The sequence below is a fragment of the Aspergillus oryzae genome, chromosome 2 (assembly GCF_000184455.2).
Source record: "Aspergillus oryzae RIB40 DNA, chromosome 2".
NCBI classification, from domain to species: Eukaryota; Fungi; Ascomycota; class Eurotiomycetes; order Eurotiales; family Aspergillaceae; genus Aspergillus; species Aspergillus oryzae.
Window position 1 is genome coordinate 682307 of NC_036436.1, and position 18316 is coordinate 700622.

Consider the following 18316-nt stretch of genomic DNA (forward strand, 5'->3'; position numbering starts at 1 on the left):
CGCGGACTCTCTTTTCCATACCTTCTTGACCCCTAGTTTTGGAGGCTGAGCTGCTAGGATACAAAAGAGAGATGATATCCTGCAAATAAAATATAAAATCTGCACTTTAGACCCGCCTTACGATCACTCTAAACGGTGGATATGGCTACCATGCGTGCGATCGGTACGTTATCTGTGATCATCCTAGTCCCAGTCAGAGGCCGCCCACAATGAGATCTTAATGCTCTGTTGCTGCCGTTTCTTCGTACAGGAGTAGGGCGGACCTAACATTCCTTCAGCTATCCAAGGCAGTAAAGGCCCAGCCACTGCCATGTATGTCACCGACATAGCCAGGCCAGTTCCCATACCCGGTCAAGTCCTGGTCAAGATCCGCGCCTTCGGACTTAACCGTATGGATATACTTCAGCGGGAAGGTCTCTATCCGTTACCATCCTATGCACCGGAAACTATGGGTGTCGAATTCAGCGGTGTTATTGAGCAACTGGGGGATGAAGCCACCGCGATGGAGAGCGGGTTCAAATGTGGGGATGAGGTATTCGGCTTGGCATATGGAGGTACGTATATCAGTCATGGTACTGGCGCCAGTGGCTTCTGTCATTGGGCTAAGTCGGGTTGGGGGTTTGTTAGGAATCAGCAGCATAACCAGAAAGCTTACAGTGGTCGGACAGGTGCCTATGCCGAGTATATCGTGGTCTCGACCAAGACCCTATTCCATAAGCCAGCGCAGCTTTCGTGGGAGGAAGCTGCAGGTATACCGGAGGTATGGGACCTTCTTCTGGATAGTCCAGGGATATGCCCTACGCGGCCACGGCGTCGTATATACGAACCTCAATACTAATGAATGACTTCGTTAGACCTGGATGACAGCGACGCAAGCCCTCCTGTTAATCGGCGAGTTTCAATCCGGACAATCTGTCTTATGGCATGCCGGCGCCTCCTCGGTTTCTATTGCCGGCATTCAATTAGCTAAAGCCAGAGGCGCTTCCGCTATCTATGCTACTGCTGGCTCACCAGAGAAAATTCACTTTCTCGAGCAGGAGTTGGGTGTCACGAAAGCCTTCAACTACAAAACGGATAAATGGGCGGCGGAGCTTCAAAAGCTCACTACCGGTGTGAACCTGGTCGTCGACTTCATCGGGGCACCATACTTCCAGAATAATCTAGACATTGCCGCACGGGATGGCCGCATCATTCTCTTGGGTCTCATGGGAGGGGCCAAGTTACCGGAGGGCGTGAACATTGCGCCATTGCTATATAAGAGGCTTCGGCTGGAGGCAAGTGGCTTGCGAAGTCGAGATCTGGAGTACCAAAAGACGTTGAGAGACATGCTGGTTGATTATGCCCTGCCAAAGTTCTGCGACAGGTCGTTCAAGGTGCATATTGAGAAGGTATTCCAGTTTGAGGATATTGTCGAAGCACATCAGCTGTTGGAAAAGAACCAAACCAAGGGCAAAATAATCTGTATGATAGGGTCCCAATGAATAGTTCGGTCGGTCCTCTGGTCTTGTCTATATTGTCAACAGACCTAGAGCGATCATCAGAATTAGCAATATCATCGCACATAGACATAAGAACATGGGAAACAAGCGTCAGCGATATACTATCCATGGACAGACCTCAAAGATCATCTCTATCTTCAGAGGCCCACACTTTGGGAGCCTTAGCCTTATATTCCCGCCGAAAGACCGAGCAACATACGTACAAGTACCTACAATAACGCCTGATCACCACAGTAGCGTTTGGAGAAGTGAGAACCATAACTAGAGATATGATAAACGATTAGTAAATGAAGTTTGCGATCAAGAGTACCCCGCGGGAATTTTTTTTTTTTTTTTTCTTTCTTTCTTTTTTGATGGACTAACGTGCCCTACAGCCTCGATCCGCACTCGGGTTATTCAAGTCTCTACCTCAGGATTCTCCGTTATTGTAAGCTTGTCCCATATCTACTGGATAAGATACTCCAGATGCAATGTTTTCTTGCTGACAATCGTAACAGAGGTTATGAGCAGTTACCAGTTTACACTGGAGGCGTCCAATGGGAAGTGTAAGACATACTCACGCCACTATCAGCCTGCTCTAGAAAGTGGTGTTAACCATACAACTCTATAAAAAACGTCTCCGAAATCCTCCCACCTCCGACCTTCCTACGTCATCAATAGTCACGGTCCTCTGGTGTAACTGACTTGAAGCGTCTAGTGCAATTCAATCCAGCGTGAAGTTCTGAATCTATTAAGTTGCTCCACTGCACTACTGATCCCGGATCATTCTATAGAACCCTAATGTAAAGATAAATGCATTCACTCAAGCTCTTTCGTTACTTCCTTTTTCCTTATGTACTATTGGAGTCAAAGCCACTGGTTCTTAATTATATCTTATCAGTAGACGGCCATGGGCCACTATATTAGGTTTCTTTTTTGCTTGTTTCATTTCAGTAAGATATTCCATATCTCCTTGCTTATTAAATAGGTTTCTCACTCTGCCTTTGATAGACATCTGAGTATCATAGATTGGGCTGTTAGGTCCCGGATTGAAATACTCAACCAACCTCCATTTGCCATAAAGATTCCTGCTGTGAATTCAGTCCATCACATCCACCAACTTCCAGTTGAAATATCTAAAACTATCTCTATACTGATCCAGAAAGGCTAGTGCTTATCATGTCGAAACCAGTTGCCAATGCTGCAGTTGTCCAGAGAACCCGGCGCATCACCTACTCAGTCATTGAAGGAGGTCTGTCAACTGTTTCATTCTGACCCTTACTCCTGACTAGTGGCAATTTCCATGTTCATAGCGACAAAGACCAGGAGCTTAGCGCCGGCCAGATTGCCATAGAGCCAAGGACTAATAAGTCTGTGTGTGCTTGCGGCGGATATGGCATCGATGTCGGCACCGAAGGCTACCTGGAACTGATGGACGGGGACACCAGGATTACCACCCTCCATTTCGACAGTCCTTATCAGTCGAACACCAACACCTTTCAGGCTATGGAGACGAACAATTCTTGTCTTGTTGAAGTGGGTGATTGGAACCAGGAAATGGAGCGTTGGGAAATGTCCACGTGACAGTCCTTAAACTTGAGTGATTGGTGGTAGCTAGTTCTCTTGGAGAGATGCACGATCCTAGGTGCTTCGGAAATTCGGGTCGTCAAACCTTTAAGCATTATTTCCCCTGAGAGAAATGAATAAGCGATAGGTATGAGTATGTAATTGGATAATATTAAAACAAATATAGCACAACCATATGGATGTTCATAAATTTTCACAAAATGATAGAAACCGATAAATGGTGTAGGTTTGAATAGTTTCAAAAATAACCACAGCTGTTTGACCGCTGTTGATACTCCTGCAACGAAGCATCCCATTGAGCCCAGTCAAAGGGGGAGCTTTCCGCAGGACCTAGTCCCACAGAAGAGGAAAAATGAGCATTATCTTCCACTGGGTTCGTGCTCTGTAGGACGACCTCCCTTAGCTGTGGAACAGCGCTAAAAGGACTTGCATCCAAGGTAGCAGCCCTAGCGGGAATACTCCGCTGGTCTTGGTCCTGAGATGATGAGGTAGCCGCTCGGGTGGAAGCAGAAAGCGAGTACAGGATTTTCTGCTGCGTTAATTCTATAAAGGTTGGAATAATGTTCGGCTGTGGGATGGTAGACATGTGCCGACGCTCACACTCCGCTACATGGGCTGTCCATGCTTTGACAGCTAAGTTCGCCAGGGCAAAATGCAGCGGACTCCTTGCTCTAGGCCCTGGCTGATGATACTGGCGGCTACAAGTGACGTCAATCAAGTGCCAGGCCTTTGCAGTTTCGTCTCCTATAGCTCGGTGTCGAAGCTCGTCCAGTATGTAAATTAATGAGTCCCAAGGGAACTGGCTGTCTACATGCCACAAATATTTTCGCATTTCCTCGGTCGTCAGCAAAATGTTGCCATACTCAAGCACGCTGAGGCAGGTCTTAAAGACAAGATCTTTCTCGGCTTGGGTTGGGAGTTCGCCTTTCTCATGATAAACGCGAGGGTGGTGGGCGGCCAGGCGTAGTATTAGTGGTACTGACCATGCAACAATCATGGTCATGAGATGAAGGGGGATAGACGGGTCACAATGGACAGTGAACTTTCTCTCAATGGCATCCTCAAGCTCTTCAATCATACGGTCTTTCTCTTCAATCGGAATAGAGCCTCCACTTATGCTCTCCCAGTATCCATCAAACCCAGCCGGCTTTGACCTAGATTGACGCTCAAGCCACTGACCAAGCTCATAGCGTATTAGACAAAAGATCATCTCTGTGGCACTTGATGACTCAGGTGGAGTCTCTTTCATTTTCACATCCAGATCACTATCATTGACATTTAACGGGATGCGGGTATCCGCGAGAGGGTATAGGGATGAGGTTGAGCCAGACATGCGGCTAATTGCAGCATCTACAACGGTGATTTGCCACCAAAGTCGACGACGCATCTCGGTTTCAAATATAGATAGACCAAGACGAGACCCATCTCGATGAAGACCGATTCGTTGAGCGATCCGTACCGCAATGCCACTTAGAGACCAGAGAGTGTGTGGGTTATATTCCCCACGGACAGATAGCTGGACGGGAATAAGATAAATGGGAAACCGTAGGACAGGAAGGGAAAGCTCACTATAAATATCACAAATGCCTGTAAGACGACCATGTTGGATGTCTTCAACAATCCGGCCTTTATTAAAGCTGATTGGGAAGCCTGTTGATACTGAGCCAACAGCGCTGTTCTAGACTTTCCAAACCCTTGCAGGACTTCTTCGTCACTCAGAGATCTAATAGCTGCGCAGTAGATTGTAAACATGAGAGCCTCAAGTTCACTTGGCATAGAATCAAGATTACCACTCGCATTCAGAATGTGTTGCTGTAAGCTAGGCACATGTATTATCTTTGTTAGCGGGTTAACATTCTCAAGGAAAGTCTGCCATAGCTTGAATATATGAACTGGATTTGGATGTAACCCGGATAGGTTGGGCGTGGATGCTGCACCGAAAAGAAGAGCTCCCTCATCCAGCTCAAGCTCGCCTTCAATCCGCGCTCTCGGTATCTGGTAAGATATACCACCTGAACTCTCCGGAAGAATGGATTCCGCATCTTGAACCTTTAAAGAGTAATCAGTCTACAGCTATATGAACAAGGCTGATTAGTGAGGATATCATTGCCACGAACCTCATTGCTAGCTGTCTTCCATAAATGGCTATTGTAGGTTGTTAGTCTTATTAACAACAAACACCATACAGATAAGAGCAACTAACTTATCTAGATATATAGATCTCTCGCCTTTTGAAATCAATCTCCCAGGCCCAGTTTCGCTCTTGGTATCAGACTGTAGGCTTTTAGAACTATTCTGTAGAAAGTGCAGCCTCGTACTGATATCATCACTAGCCAAGGGCTCCTGGTTCTGGTGAGATACTGTAGTCTTTTGGGTGTCATCATTGCCATTCAAGGTTCTAAGGACAGTCTTTTGCTTCGTCTTTCTCCGACGAGGTGGAACGGGGTCCCGATATTGGCACGGTGCATGGTCTTTGACACAAGTAGAGCATGGCTCTCGCCTATCACACTTGACCTTCCTTCTTTTGCAGACAGTACAGGCATATTTCATGAGACCTTCTGAGGCATTAGCTGGAACGGGAGATCTGAGGCCATCAGCCATTCGTTTCTTTTTGTGAGCACCGATACGAAAAAGAGTCTCCTAGGCGTGGTCAGAAAGAAGGTACGCTTCACTAGTCGCTCCTTTGTTGTGTCACTGATTCTGCCACTCGCATCCGCGTTCAAGAAGTGGACTAGACAAGGGTCTGTAACACGAGTATCCTGAAGTGGGTAAAGGTTCACCTTTCGGGTAAGTTTTCGCGAGGTCGCGCTCGGGACTCGGGAGACTCGGAGATTGCCGGCTGACCGACTGTAGAGCGGAAACGCTAGCTTCCCCGGCAGCCACCCGACCCCGAATTCGGGCCGCGTTTAGCAGCTGCCTTGCTTCTCCATTGTATCATCACACCGCTGACAGGTCATCGACCCCCCTTTGCTAGGAGATACGCATACCAGTTAGCTAGGTGGATGTTCATGCATCGCCTCGCCTCTACCTGTACTTCTCCGCAGGATTGAGAAAATACAGTGGTCTCTTATATTGGGATTGGTAGAATATGAATATATTTATATATATATATATATCCATGTGGCCTATGCCTGATGGAAACACAAAACGTGATTGAATTGGGAGGCTAGCCAATGTATGCAGTAGAATTATGTTGTCCTTTGTCGTGTGCATGCTCAAGACTGTTGATTTAAATATATTAATATAGTAAAAAGTTGAATGCTCTCGAAAGATGAGAAACCTAGGAAATAAAAGAGGACAAATAGGAAAACGCGGAATATTAGACAAAGAAGCCCAACTACAACACTCTTAGTCGCTTGGCATCCCTAGGAAGGGGAACGCCATCTCCTCGCCTCGCGACTCCATGGCCTCCAGGTAGCTGGCTACCAGGGGCTCGATTCCCAAAGTGCGGGCCCTCTGCACCCAATCTGCAAGCGCAAGACGACCGAACACCCCACCATAAAGGTCCTGCATACGGTCCTGGATCTTGTCAACCGGCACCTTGACCCCACTGGAGTGATGGGCGAATGATGCAACCGATGTGGCATGAACCCTGGTTACCTGCACACTCTGCAAAGCCTTCTTCACAATGTTGGTTGCCACAACTCCCACCTTTTCAAAATCAAAGAATCCTCTTACATTGGGAAACTGTGGTACGACTTTCATCAGCACAGAAAACCGCAGGATCGCATTCAAGGCATCCTCGCTGGGCGCTTGGTCGCCTGTCAGCGCACAAGGTCGGTGGATGCACACATCTAACCCCGTCGCCTCGGCAACGTTCTCCAGATATCGCTCGCTGGCCCATTTCGACGCAGTAAAACCATCGCTGCCAGTCTCGGGCGGCGGGAATGCCGACATTGACCCCGGAGGGAGCGCGACATCGCCGGAGAGTAACGTCACCCGGTTAGAAGAAACGTAGTGTAGGGGAACGCCTCTCGAGAGCGCCAGCTCGGTGAGGAAGCGAGTTGATCCTAGATTGGGCATCCGCAGCGAGAAGTAGTTGTTTAGGCAATGTCCATTCGCACCCGCATGGATCAAGGCGTCTACGGTCGACTTCAAAAAGTCGACTTCCCTGGTGCTCAGCCCTAGCGCAGAAACATTGAGGGATCCAGGGTAGATAACAATCTTATGGGATTTTGGGAGGCTCTGACCGTGCTGCGCATCTACTGCAAGACAATGGACTTTGCTGACGGTCGGCTGTTCTAGCAAGGCCTTCAAAATCTCCATCCCCAGAAACCCGGTGGATCCAGTGAGGGCGATGTGCAGATCAGTCTTTTTGGGCTCTCGCAACCGTTGGCCACGTGCGAGGCTGCCGGGCACGCGTGTCTCATCCTCCCAGTCGATTTTCTCGAAGATAGGCTGGTTCTTCTTCTCGGCGTCAATCAGAGTAGCCATCCGTCCCAACGTAGAACACCGGTACAGATCTTTGAGGGCGATGGATAAGCCGTATGCATTCTTGATCGCTCCCTGGAGCTTGACCAGGAGAAGGGAGTTGCCGCCCGCCATGAAGAAGTCCGTTCGTGAATCAATTCGCCCGGTCTGAGCGGTCTGCTGCAGAACATCTTGCCACACCAGGCGTAGCTCCCCCTCTGCAAGACTCAGAGCCTCGGTGGGAAATGACGAGTCAGGCTCAGTAGGCAGAGGCTTATCTTGTAAAGCCTTCCGGTCGACCTTCCCATTTGGAGTGGTGGGAAGACGATCAAGTAACACTATAGCTGCCGGACACATGTATTGGGGTAGCGGCAGGGATCTCTTGAACGACTCGAGATCGCTATTCGTCACCTTTTGACCCCTGGCGGGTACTGCATGAGCGACAAGGAATTCTGGGTCCCCCCGTACCGAGACCACCGTTTCTGAAAGCAGTCCGGCGGCGACTTGAAGCAGGCTGTTGGCCACCTCTTCGAGGTCGATCCGTAAGCCACGTAGCTTGATCTGCGTGTCACCATCGAGTCGGCCCATAAATATCAGGCCCCCGTCTGGCCCCAGCCTCCCACGGTCGCCGGTCTTGTACAACCTCGTCCAGCCCCGGCGCCTGTCTGCTGAAGATGCAAAAGGGTCATGGATAAACTTTTGCTTCTCAAGGTCTGGCAGGTTCCAGTACCCGAGGGCGACCCCGACACCACCAATGCATATTTCGCCAACCAAGCCTGGTGGGACGATATCCCCATTGTCACCTAAGATGTATATAGTCGAATTGGGAATCGGTCTTCCAACCGTTGAATATTCATTGGCTGCACCCCGGTCCAGGTCAAGCGTGTTGAATGAAGTAGCGGCGGAAATTTCAGTTGGTCCATAGCAATCAGTCACATTGGGACAGTTAGGAGACAAGCGCCGGAACTCGCGCTTTAGTGGCTCCGTCACCGACTCACCACCGAGACAGGCATGTCGCCAGTCCCTGTATTGACGGAGGTAGTCACCGCCATGTTGAAGAAGCATCAGATACTCAGACGGCGTCCCAATCATGAAAGTAACCTTCTCCTGAAGCATCAACTGTGCCGTCGCAACAGGATCGCCCCTGACACTCTGCGGGACAACCACGACAGTGCCTCCATGAGCAAGGGCATTTCCGATCTGAGCAATAGACATGTCGAAGCCCACTGAGCTCTGCTGCAGGACAACCTCTCGCCCCAAGCATAGGTGGTGACCTTTCGATGCTAGGTAGTTCATGTAGCCTTTCTGAGGAAGCAAAATCCCTTTCGGGATCCCGGTTGATCCACTACTATAGAGCAAGAAGGCCGGATCATCCGCAACTGGTTCGGGCATTGCAGTCGTAGTTGCACGTGTTGGCGAATCGCCTAGATCAACTTTCCTGCATTCTTGTGGAGCGAATTGGTCGATACTGTCTGCTGACGTGCTATCGCACAATATGACGCTGGGTCGACAGCTGTCCAGGATAGCTCTTCGCCGAGCTTCAGGTAATGTTATATCGATAGGCACATACACACATCCAGCTGCAAGAGTCGCCAGCATCGCAGCTATCGTATCCCTCGAAGGGTGAATGCAGACAGCAACCCGTGCATTGGGCGGAGGGTTGCACCCCAATATGTCCTGTGTGATGTCGGCGACCCGCTGCTGTAGCTCTGCGTAACTCACAGCCCCCCTGCAGTCCTTCACGGCAATACTATTCGCGTCAGTTGCTGCACGCTGAGAAAATAGCTCGCTCATAGTTCGAGGCCAGCCAAATTCGAGGCGAGGTCCAAGCCCTATCCCCGGTTCGCTTTTGTCGTTAAGGAGACCGTCCTGTATTTGCATAGAGGTGTCCCCAGCGAAATCCTCTAGGAGACGAATATACATGTCGCATATCACGCCCGAAACCTCAGGGGCGTACAAAGCATCCCGAGAAGTAACCTGGAGGTAGCTCGCTCCACTAGGACATTGGGTGACATTGAATACGACATCGTAAGGACTTCGAGCTTCTATGCTGGAATGAAGTTCAAGTCGGCCACCTCCGAATGGGACCTGAAGCATATCACCAACCCTGTAGTTGAACACAACCTGGAACAGCGGACTGTGGCCTGACGATCGCCGGATGTTCAGTTCACGAAGGACTACGTCAATAGGCACTCCAGAATGCTCCATTGCGGACAGGGCCTTCTTCGATGTCCGGTGGAGCACCTCAGTAAACGAGTCGGTCGGTTTGACGCGAAGGCGCAAGGGAACCAAATTTAGGAAGAATCCAACCGTTTCAGCGAACTTTCTATTGGTCCGATTGACATCTGTCACTCCTATACAAAGATCGCCAATATTCGTCAATTTGTACAACAGGACCTGAGCAATTGCAAGGTGGAAGTGAAAGGGCGTCACTCGCAGTCTCTGGCTGGCGGCCTTGGCACGCGCCAGGATATCGAAATGCAGTTCACGTGTCGCCGTCGTGCTCTGGAAGCTCTGCATGTCTTGTCGAACTTTAGAGCTAGAAAATGGCAGAAGTGGGAAAGTCTCTGGAACGGGCGAGAGCTCCTCCCTCCAAAATTCTAGCTGAGCATTATACTCTTCATTTTTAGTCTCCTGGGCCTCTATCAAAGCAAAGTCCAGAGCTTGTGGCCCTACAGGTGGCAGTGCTTGTTGCTGGTAGGACATGCTCAGATCGCGAAGATACACATGCCAGCTGAACCCATCCAGGACGATATGATGATAAGCAATAATCAAGGACTGTACGTTGGTAGGGAATGTCAACAGAGTGACCTTGAACACATCGCCTCTTTCGAGGTCCCAATGTCTATTCTGCATCTCCAGAAAAATAGCGCTCGCAGCGTTGTCGTCGTGTACCTTGACGTGCTGAAAAATGTCTCCGGGCGCTTCGATCACCCCTTGAAGAGGCTCTTGGGTATCCAGGTGGGCAAAGTAAGCAGAATGGAGTGCATCGTGTCGGTTAACCGTAGCGGTCACAGCCGCTGCAAGTCTATCTACATCTAGATAGCCTTTGACATCGAAACGAACAACAATATTCAAAGCAGTGGGGTCTTTAACCAGTTGTTGCTGGAACCATAGACGAGATTGTGCGTAGGACATAGGACCCGACCGAGAAAGCATATTCACGTTTGTCTCAAAGTACTCATCTATGCTTGTCGGAGTCCTGGTACCTGATCCAGATGAGGAACTGGCGCCTGACTTCCGTTGCGACTCTGAGTCTGAGGAATTGTCATTGTCCTGATCTGTGGGCAAAATACCGGCCCTCGACGTAGATTGTGCCTCCTCTCTGCCTATCTCAGGTGGTGATGCCGTTGCCTGTTTGATCTTTGAAGCAGCGCTGGACGTTCCTTGGAATGCGCTTGGGCTCATCTGCGCGAACTTTTGAATCGCCTCCGCGCAAATCTCAACAACTGTATCTCCGCTAAGAACCTTCAGCACTGGAATGTCAACATAAAGCTTGGTGAAGAACCATTGTCTGATCTCAACTGCAAGTAGAGAATCAACTCCAATGTCTAGCAATGGCATATTGACGTTAACGCTGTTGGTGGCAAGAGATAGCATAGCCTCTAACTTGGCCGCGAAGCAACGCAGGAGGACATCTGTGCCTTCCTCGACAGAGCTGGCACTGCTCACCTGGTCCCTGATACTAGCTGATGTCGAGTTGGATTGGTCACTGTCTTGCGAGCTTGCTTCTGTCCCGAGTCGAAGATGCGAGAAGATCGGGTTGTTGTACCAAGGTGGCTTCTTCAGGGACGCAGAAATATCATGAACTGGCTCAACACCCATGATAATGTCAGGACATAGTCCGGAGTCCACAGGGCTTGCCATGACGGCCTCAGCAAATAGCTTATGAATGTCCGACTCCGACAGGGGTGTGTAGAATAGGTTCACAAGATGGTCTATCAACGATTGTCCAGCCCGAGCAACGTAGCCTACATCCACTACTAGACCAATGTCGATCACCGAAGCAGCCAAACCACGCGATCTCCTCTGAGAGACAAGGCTTGTCATGAACATATTGGCGGCATGGTAATTGCACTGCCCGCCGTTTCCTACCACACTAGCGAGCGACGAAAAAAGAATAAAGAAGTCAAGTTGCGTGGTACAGAAGAGCTCGTCCAAGTAGATCGAACCATCTACTTTAGGTTTCAACACCTTATTCATATCTTCTGCCTTCATGTTCATGAAAAGTTTATCGGAGAGAACCATCGCGCCATTGCAAACTCCAGCAATGGGGGGCATCGTTCTCAAGATCTCTTGGTGGACAGAGTGCACTGCCTCACGATCAGCGACATCCATTGGGTATACTTTGATGTTTCCGTTCATGGATTGAATTTCGTCAAGCCACGGTGCATCAACCTTGCCACTGCGGCTGGTTATGGCAATGTGTCGGGCACCCTGAACAATCATCCAGCGACAAATGGATAGACCAAGCTCGGAGTTGAGGCCGATCATCCAATATGTCTTAGCAGATGAGAACAATCCTGTGCAGTCTAGTGGAGCTACCGTAGCTAAGACCGCATTGTTACAGTCGAAATTGACGATGTTAGGATAGGACAGCAGAGAAGAGGATTGACCCGCGCTGTCTTCAACTGAGAGTATTGACGCTGAAAGTTGCGCTGTCGAAGGCAACGCAGCCAGCAGTGACTCGGAATACGCGTGTTCGATGATACTGCTGAAGGTACTAGGTGTGCGCGTTAGGTATTCCACGACGCAAGACGCCAAAGGGATTAGTTTCCCGACCGTGGTAGGCACAGCCCAATGCGGACAATCATCCGAGCAATCTATGAGCGCTGCGGTATCACCGGGAAGTACATCTCTTGCTATGTTATGCGATACACGGGGATGAATATAAGTCCAGCCTTTCTGAAGTGTACCAGACCTGGATGTGATGAAGTATGGTTGTTCTTGCACCCAGGACCGACTCAATATGATTGCCTCAGCAAGGGCCTCTGTCGGCTCGTACAGAATAACGGATCCTGAGCGCGGTGAGGCAAAAGATAATGCGACTGCAAGAACCTGTCCAGCAATGAAATAAAGCAACGCTGGATCACACTGCGAACGTTGCGGAAGGAACCAAGCATCTGTCGACGGGATGTCCATTAGAGACCCCATCCTGGTGGTAATGGCTACTGCAGTCCTTCCATTATCTGCTTCAACTCCCATGCAAAGAAAGAATGACGCTAGCCGACTACTGACCAATCGAGTTGCGAGGATGGTCCTGAGACGCACCGAACCTGTAGATGTGCCGGTTACGCGTTTGCCTTCACGGATAATGATACGGCCATCGAAGCACGCAAGCTCAACTGACTGCCTGGAAGCGTCCAGCGGTTTCATTATTTGGCGGCGTGTGGCGTTGTACCGGTCGTTGAGTGCTTTGTACGGGATAATACGAGGTATTTGCCATTCCCCGCCGTCGAACGACAGCTCCGGTTCGATCTTCCATGGCACATCATCCTGTAAATACTCTGGCGAGTTTACCAGGCAAAGCTGGAGGAACTTGGTCACAACCTGATCCGCACCGATCGAGATGCCGGATCTAATATCGAGGAACTGAATATTGATATCGGGAAGCTCAAACTGTAGCGTTCTGCCAAGCCCAGTTATCATATTCGAATGTGGATAGTCTGTAAGCCGGTCTCTTGTGATCCAAAGCACGTTTGTCGCACTACCCAGGACTGCTTGAAGCTTGGAAAGTCGGGTATCAGTCAATGGCTCGGAAAGAAGAGGGTTGTCCAGCTCAGAGAGACAAATGACTGATCGACTACCCTCAAGAGGAACCGTCAAATGGTCAACGCTGGGCGCATGTTGGATGTTCCAACGGAAAGGCCTTAACAGCTTCCGCACTCCGGTCACCAGCTTTGCGACAGGGAGTGTGCCTCCTCCGAGGATGAGAATTGGATCCCGGATAGGGACATCGCCAACTCTAGGCAATGGGTCGCGAAACAATTCAAGCTTGTCATCAATGGCCTGACTGACCAAGGCGGAGCATGAATGCTTACCATCGCTTGGCAAATCAGAAACGGTTGCCTCGATCCCGGAAAAGCCCGTCATTTGCAGCAGACCCTCCCATTGGACGGCAGGAATGCCCGGACCGTCCGTTCGGCCATCGTCCACGCCCAACCACCAGCCCGGAAAGCCACCCATAACATACATGAGTTGCAGCGTCTCACCCGTTACCTCAACTATGAGCAGGTAGCCTCCAGGACGAAGCAGGGACCTGACATGACCCATTGTTTCCTGTAAATGAGATGTCGCGTGCAGAACATTAGCGGCAACCACCAAGTCATAGCTGTGCCGTTCAAACCCTTGTTCAACAGTGTCCCTTTCGATGTCCAAGGTTTGAAATCGCATCTGTTGCCTATGAAGTGCGAACCTTTCCTGGGCTTGTGCAAAGAATCCGGGAGAGATATCGGTGTATGTGTATGAGTCAAATGTGTCTCCAATGGTGTCAAGGATGGCTTTCGTGGTGGCACCAGTACCTGCACCAATCTCCAGGATCTTCATATGAGGGTTCTTGTGTATCATGGCCTTGACAGTCTTGGCAACATAGAGGTTAAGGGGCACAAATAGTCGACCATCTGTGTAGAATCGGTTGAGGAGGTTGTCCCGCATCATAACTTCCAAGAGTGGCCTACGGCCGCGTATCACGTCAGGAAGAGACTGGCCAATTGCATGCATCATTTCCAGGTCTATCGAAGACTCAAATGAACGACGAAGCGAGTTTACATCATTCCAAGAGTCCCCTAGCCATTCGCTGTGGATGCTTTTGTGTAAACCGCCCTTAATCTGCTCGATAACCTTCAGAAATGCGGTATGCAGGTGTCGAAACTGAGGCTCGGATTGCTCGATCTCACAGGGGGCTAACTCGGCGAAGGCACGCTGTAAGAAGAAGAGAGAGGTACGCTCCATTGCGTCGCAGAGCTCGAATTGATCTTTGTTCGCGCATTCGACTGCACGCGACGAGAATCCATGGGCAATGTCGGCACCCCAAACGATCTTGGAGAATAGCAGTCGATCATTCAGTGCCTTAGCCTCTGTGAACGATTGAAGACGAACACCTTCAATAAGGATGCTTGGAGTGGCATCTGGAGACAACAGATACACATCACCCTTCATAGTGCTAGATGAAGATTCCGTTATGAACGTATCTATCTCGATCGTCAGAGCCCCATCCGTGCCATAGAGGCTAATATTTGGGTTGAAGGACAACCGATCAATTGCGACAGGCAGGTAGGTCGCCCAGAGCTCATGGCTCACGGGGGAGGCGAATGCCACAAATATGGAATGCAATGCAACATCCATCACGGCAGGATGAACAACGTATTCCTGACCCAGCTGATCCAGCGGCCAGGAGGCACTTCCAGTGGCATAAGATTGGGATCTCTGGAATGAGCTCTGAGGTTTGAACAGGCCATGGTAGCTGAGTCCGAGACTAGACAGCTTGCGGTAGAACATCTCGCGATCGAGCGGTGATAGGTTTGCCCGTTTCTTTGGCCGCGATGGAAGCTCTGAAGCGGAGCCCTCACCCTTAAAAAGAATGAGGCGTCCGGTGCTCGTCTTGGTCAGGTCCTTCCACTCATCAGAGCAGGTATAGCAGTTGAAGTCCCATTTGCAGTCACCGGTTTGCTTTAGACTAAACACAATTTCCACCCCAGGATGTTCTTCTTCGAGAACGACTGCTTGTAGGACATGGAAGTCCTCAATATCGACGAGACTGATTTGTTGGCCTTTCGTTGCAATTGTAACTGCTTCCAAAGCCATTGCAATGTACCCCATCGCTGGGAATAGGGCTTGGCCTTGAAACTCGTGTCCGCGGATCCATTCTAACTCCGACAACCGCAGAACATTTCGCCAACGCATCTCACTGTCTGAGTCATCTGGGGCCCGCCTACCCAGAAGTTCGTGCAACGGTGAATGCCGTAGGCGGAATTGTCTAGAAATGCGAGACTCCTTCCAGTAGGCTTTGTCATGCTGCCACGGATACGATGGGAGGTCTTTGAGGGTAGCTGGAGCTCGATCGGCCTCCTTGAAGAATGACTCGCGGTAGGAAGCAAAGTCAATGTGGTAGTCAGTAAGATGAGACCACACGTAGCCAATTGCCCCAGAGAATGCCTCGACCTCGTTTGTGGCACGACGCATTATACCGGCGTAGGGAAGTGAGGTGCCAAGAGCCGACTTCAATGTCTGGGTGGCGGGTCCTTTCAACGCGGGATGAGGGCCCAGCTCAAGCACCATGTCAAAGGGGCCTCCGGCCCAGAGTGAACATTCCACGGCTTGAGAAAACAGGACGGGCTTGACCATGTTGTCTACCCAATACTGGCTGTTCAAACTAGTAAAATCCCCTTTTTCAAGAATCTCAATATCACCCCGCACGCTTGATACCCATACGCAGCCCGCACGTGGCAAACTTGGTTTAATATTGCATGCTTCCAAGGACTTGAGGTAGGCATCTGCGCAAGAAAGCATATGATGGGAATGGTAGGCCGTGTCCACTTGCAGCTGCCGTGCGAAGACCTTCCGCTCATCTAGGAATCCCTTTGCCTGAAGAATGGCATCTTTGTCTCCCGACAAGGTGACACTGGAGGGAGAATTGCTGGCAGCCAAGCACACCTTCCCATACAGGCCACACTCTGCAATGAATGACATTGCACCTTCCATGGAGAGGCCTACGGCCATCATGGCACCAGGCTGTCCATCTGGCCCTGATGCCAGCTTGGCGTATAGGCCCCTGTAGTATGCAATCCGGATGGCATCTTTCGCGGACAGGATTCCCGCGGCATAGGCTGCAGCGATTTCGCCAGACGAATGGCCAATCACTGCATCAAAGGTAATGGCCGCGGCGGAGCATAGATCCACCAAGGCTATTTGCAAGGCCGTGCAGAGTGGCTGCGAGAACGCCGCCTGCCCGATACGGGACTCCTTGTCGTCGGCCAAAAGTTCCTGCATCAGCGACCAGGACGGTGGGTCTGGCAACGTTGATAGGGATTCTTCGCAGTTTTCGATGGATACTCGGAAAAGGAGGCAGCTGTGGATCAACGCCTTGCCCATGGTTGCCCATTGCGCACCCTGGCCGGTGAAGATGCCCAAGAGCCCAGGAGTGTCGGATGATGCAAGTGACCTTGTGCCAATGTCGGAGCCCTCGGAGGATATCAGGGCTTGACCCATGTACTTGAGAAGCGCTTCGCGGTTAGATCCTGAGAAGAAGGCTCTGACAGGAAACATAGATCGACGATCTGCAAGAGCCCTTGCCAGCCCTTCGAGATCCAAGGATGGGTTCGCGCTGAGGTAGTCAAAGTACTCTTTGATCATAGCCCTCAATGTTGTTTGGGTATTTCCAGAGAACAACATGGGACCGACGAAGGAGTCTAGCCTTGCCTGCTGGCAGCCGCCGTTAAGGCACTCGCCCCCCTTGTAATACCCTTCGAGGATGACATGGGCGTTGGTCCCGCCAAATCCAAAGCTATTGACACTCGCACGGAATGTGGTCGACTCAGGCCACGGCATTGGCTGTTTCGGAATCTGAATCATGCCGTAGAATGGCTTGACTGAAGGACTCAAGTCATTGAAATGCATGTTCGGGGGGATGATGCGGTTCTGCAGAGCCAGACTGGCTTTGAGCACCCCTGCAAGGCCAGCACATCCTTCCAGATGACCAATAATTGTCTTAATGGAGCCAGCATACAGAGGCCGCTCATTGTCTCTCTTGGAGGACGGGGGAAAAAAGGCGTCATGGACCGCCCGCGCCTCGACCGGATCCCCGGCAGCAGTTCCGGTTCCGTGGCATTCGACGAACTGTGGTCGATCCACAGACGGGTCGAGGCCGGCCCGTCGATACGTGTCGCGGATCAACTCAGTCTGGGCGACCGAGCTTGGCATGGTGATGCCTTTCGTTCGACCATCAGAATTGACACCAGTTCCTCTGATGATACATTCGATCTCATCTCCATCCCTCAAGGCCGCTGACAGGGGCTTGAGATACACGGCCGCGAACCCTTCGCCACGAGCATACCCGTTGGCATCCTTATCCCACATCCGTGATCGCGCCTCTGGGGAGAGCATATGCAGGTTCGACTCGGCAATATACATGGTGGGATCGAGAAGCAGGTTTGCACCAGCTACAATGGAGGCCTCGGCCTCCCTATTTTGGAGCGAAAGAACGGCCTGGTGCAAGGCAACGAGTGAGCTCGAGCAGGCTGTGTCAATAGTCATAGATGCCCCTTTCAAGTCAAAAAAGTACGAAATTCGGTTTGATATAATACTTCTTGCCGTTCCAGTCGCGTTATACCGAGCCATGGTCTCCGAGTCCCGCAGCTGGATGTCGTAGTAATCGGCGTTCATCACGCCGACAAAAACTGATGTTTTGGTCCCTTGGATATCGTCTAGGCTACAGCCGCCACGCTCCAGCGCTTCATAGACCGTTTCGAGAAGGATCCGATGTTGCGGATCCATGGCCTGCGCTTCAAGGCCATTGATATTGAAAAATGCCGCATCAAATACATTCGGATCCTCAGCCAAAAGGTACGATTTGTTTATGACATTAGTAGAACCATGGTGCTCTCCATCTTTGTGATAGAAGTTGGATAGCCGGAGACGGCTTGGTGGAAAGTCCATCAAAACATCCCTCGGAGAATGGAGAAGGTCCCAAAGCTTGGATGGAGAGTTGGCTCCCCCAGGGAATCGACACGCAGAACCGACAATGGCAATTGGCTCCACGCGGACATCAGAAAGGCTGCCCATCTTTGCTGCCAGTGCTTTATGTCGAGAAGATGAGAGCGGTGGGATGATGTCACTCCGATTGG

General features: G+C 50.6%; 3 protein-coding genes across 3 annotated transcripts; 1 reads left to right on the top strand and 2 right to left on the bottom strand.

Annotated features, from left to right (window-relative positions):
- Positions 1 to 141: 141 nt before the first annotated feature.
- On the top strand, positions 142 to 1481 carry AO090001000273 (NAD(P)H-quinone oxidoreductase; the record flags this gene model as incomplete). Its single annotated transcript, XM_001818762.3, has 4 exons — positions 142 to 163; positions 279 to 554; positions 669 to 760; positions 855 to 1481. The coding sequence occupies 4 exons, from the start codon at positions 142 to 144 to the stop codon at positions 1479 to 1481; spliced, it is 1017 nt and encodes a 338-aa protein (XP_001818814.1).
- A 1822-nt stretch (positions 1482 to 3303) lies between these two features.
- On the bottom strand, positions 3304 to 5107 carry AO090001000275 (fungal specific transcription factor domain-containing protein; the record flags this gene model as incomplete). The annotated part of the gene is given in 3 exon segments (XM_023234468.1): positions 3304 to 4581; positions 4635 to 5060; positions 5075 to 5107. 3 exon segments carry the CDS (start codon positions 5105 to 5107, stop codon positions 3304 to 3306), a joined length of 1737 nt encoding a protein of 578 aa, XP_023089591.1.
- Positions 5108 to 6413: 1306 nt separating this feature from the next.
- On the bottom strand, positions 6414 to 18254 carry AO090001000277 (uncharacterized protein; the record flags this gene model as incomplete). The annotated part of the gene is made up of 1 exon (XM_023234471.1): positions 6414 to 18254. The coding sequence occupies one exon, from the start codon at positions 18252 to 18254 to the stop codon at positions 6414 to 6416; it is 11841 nt and encodes a 3946-aa protein (XP_023089592.1).
- Between the last annotated feature and the right edge of the window lie 62 nt (positions 18255 to 18316).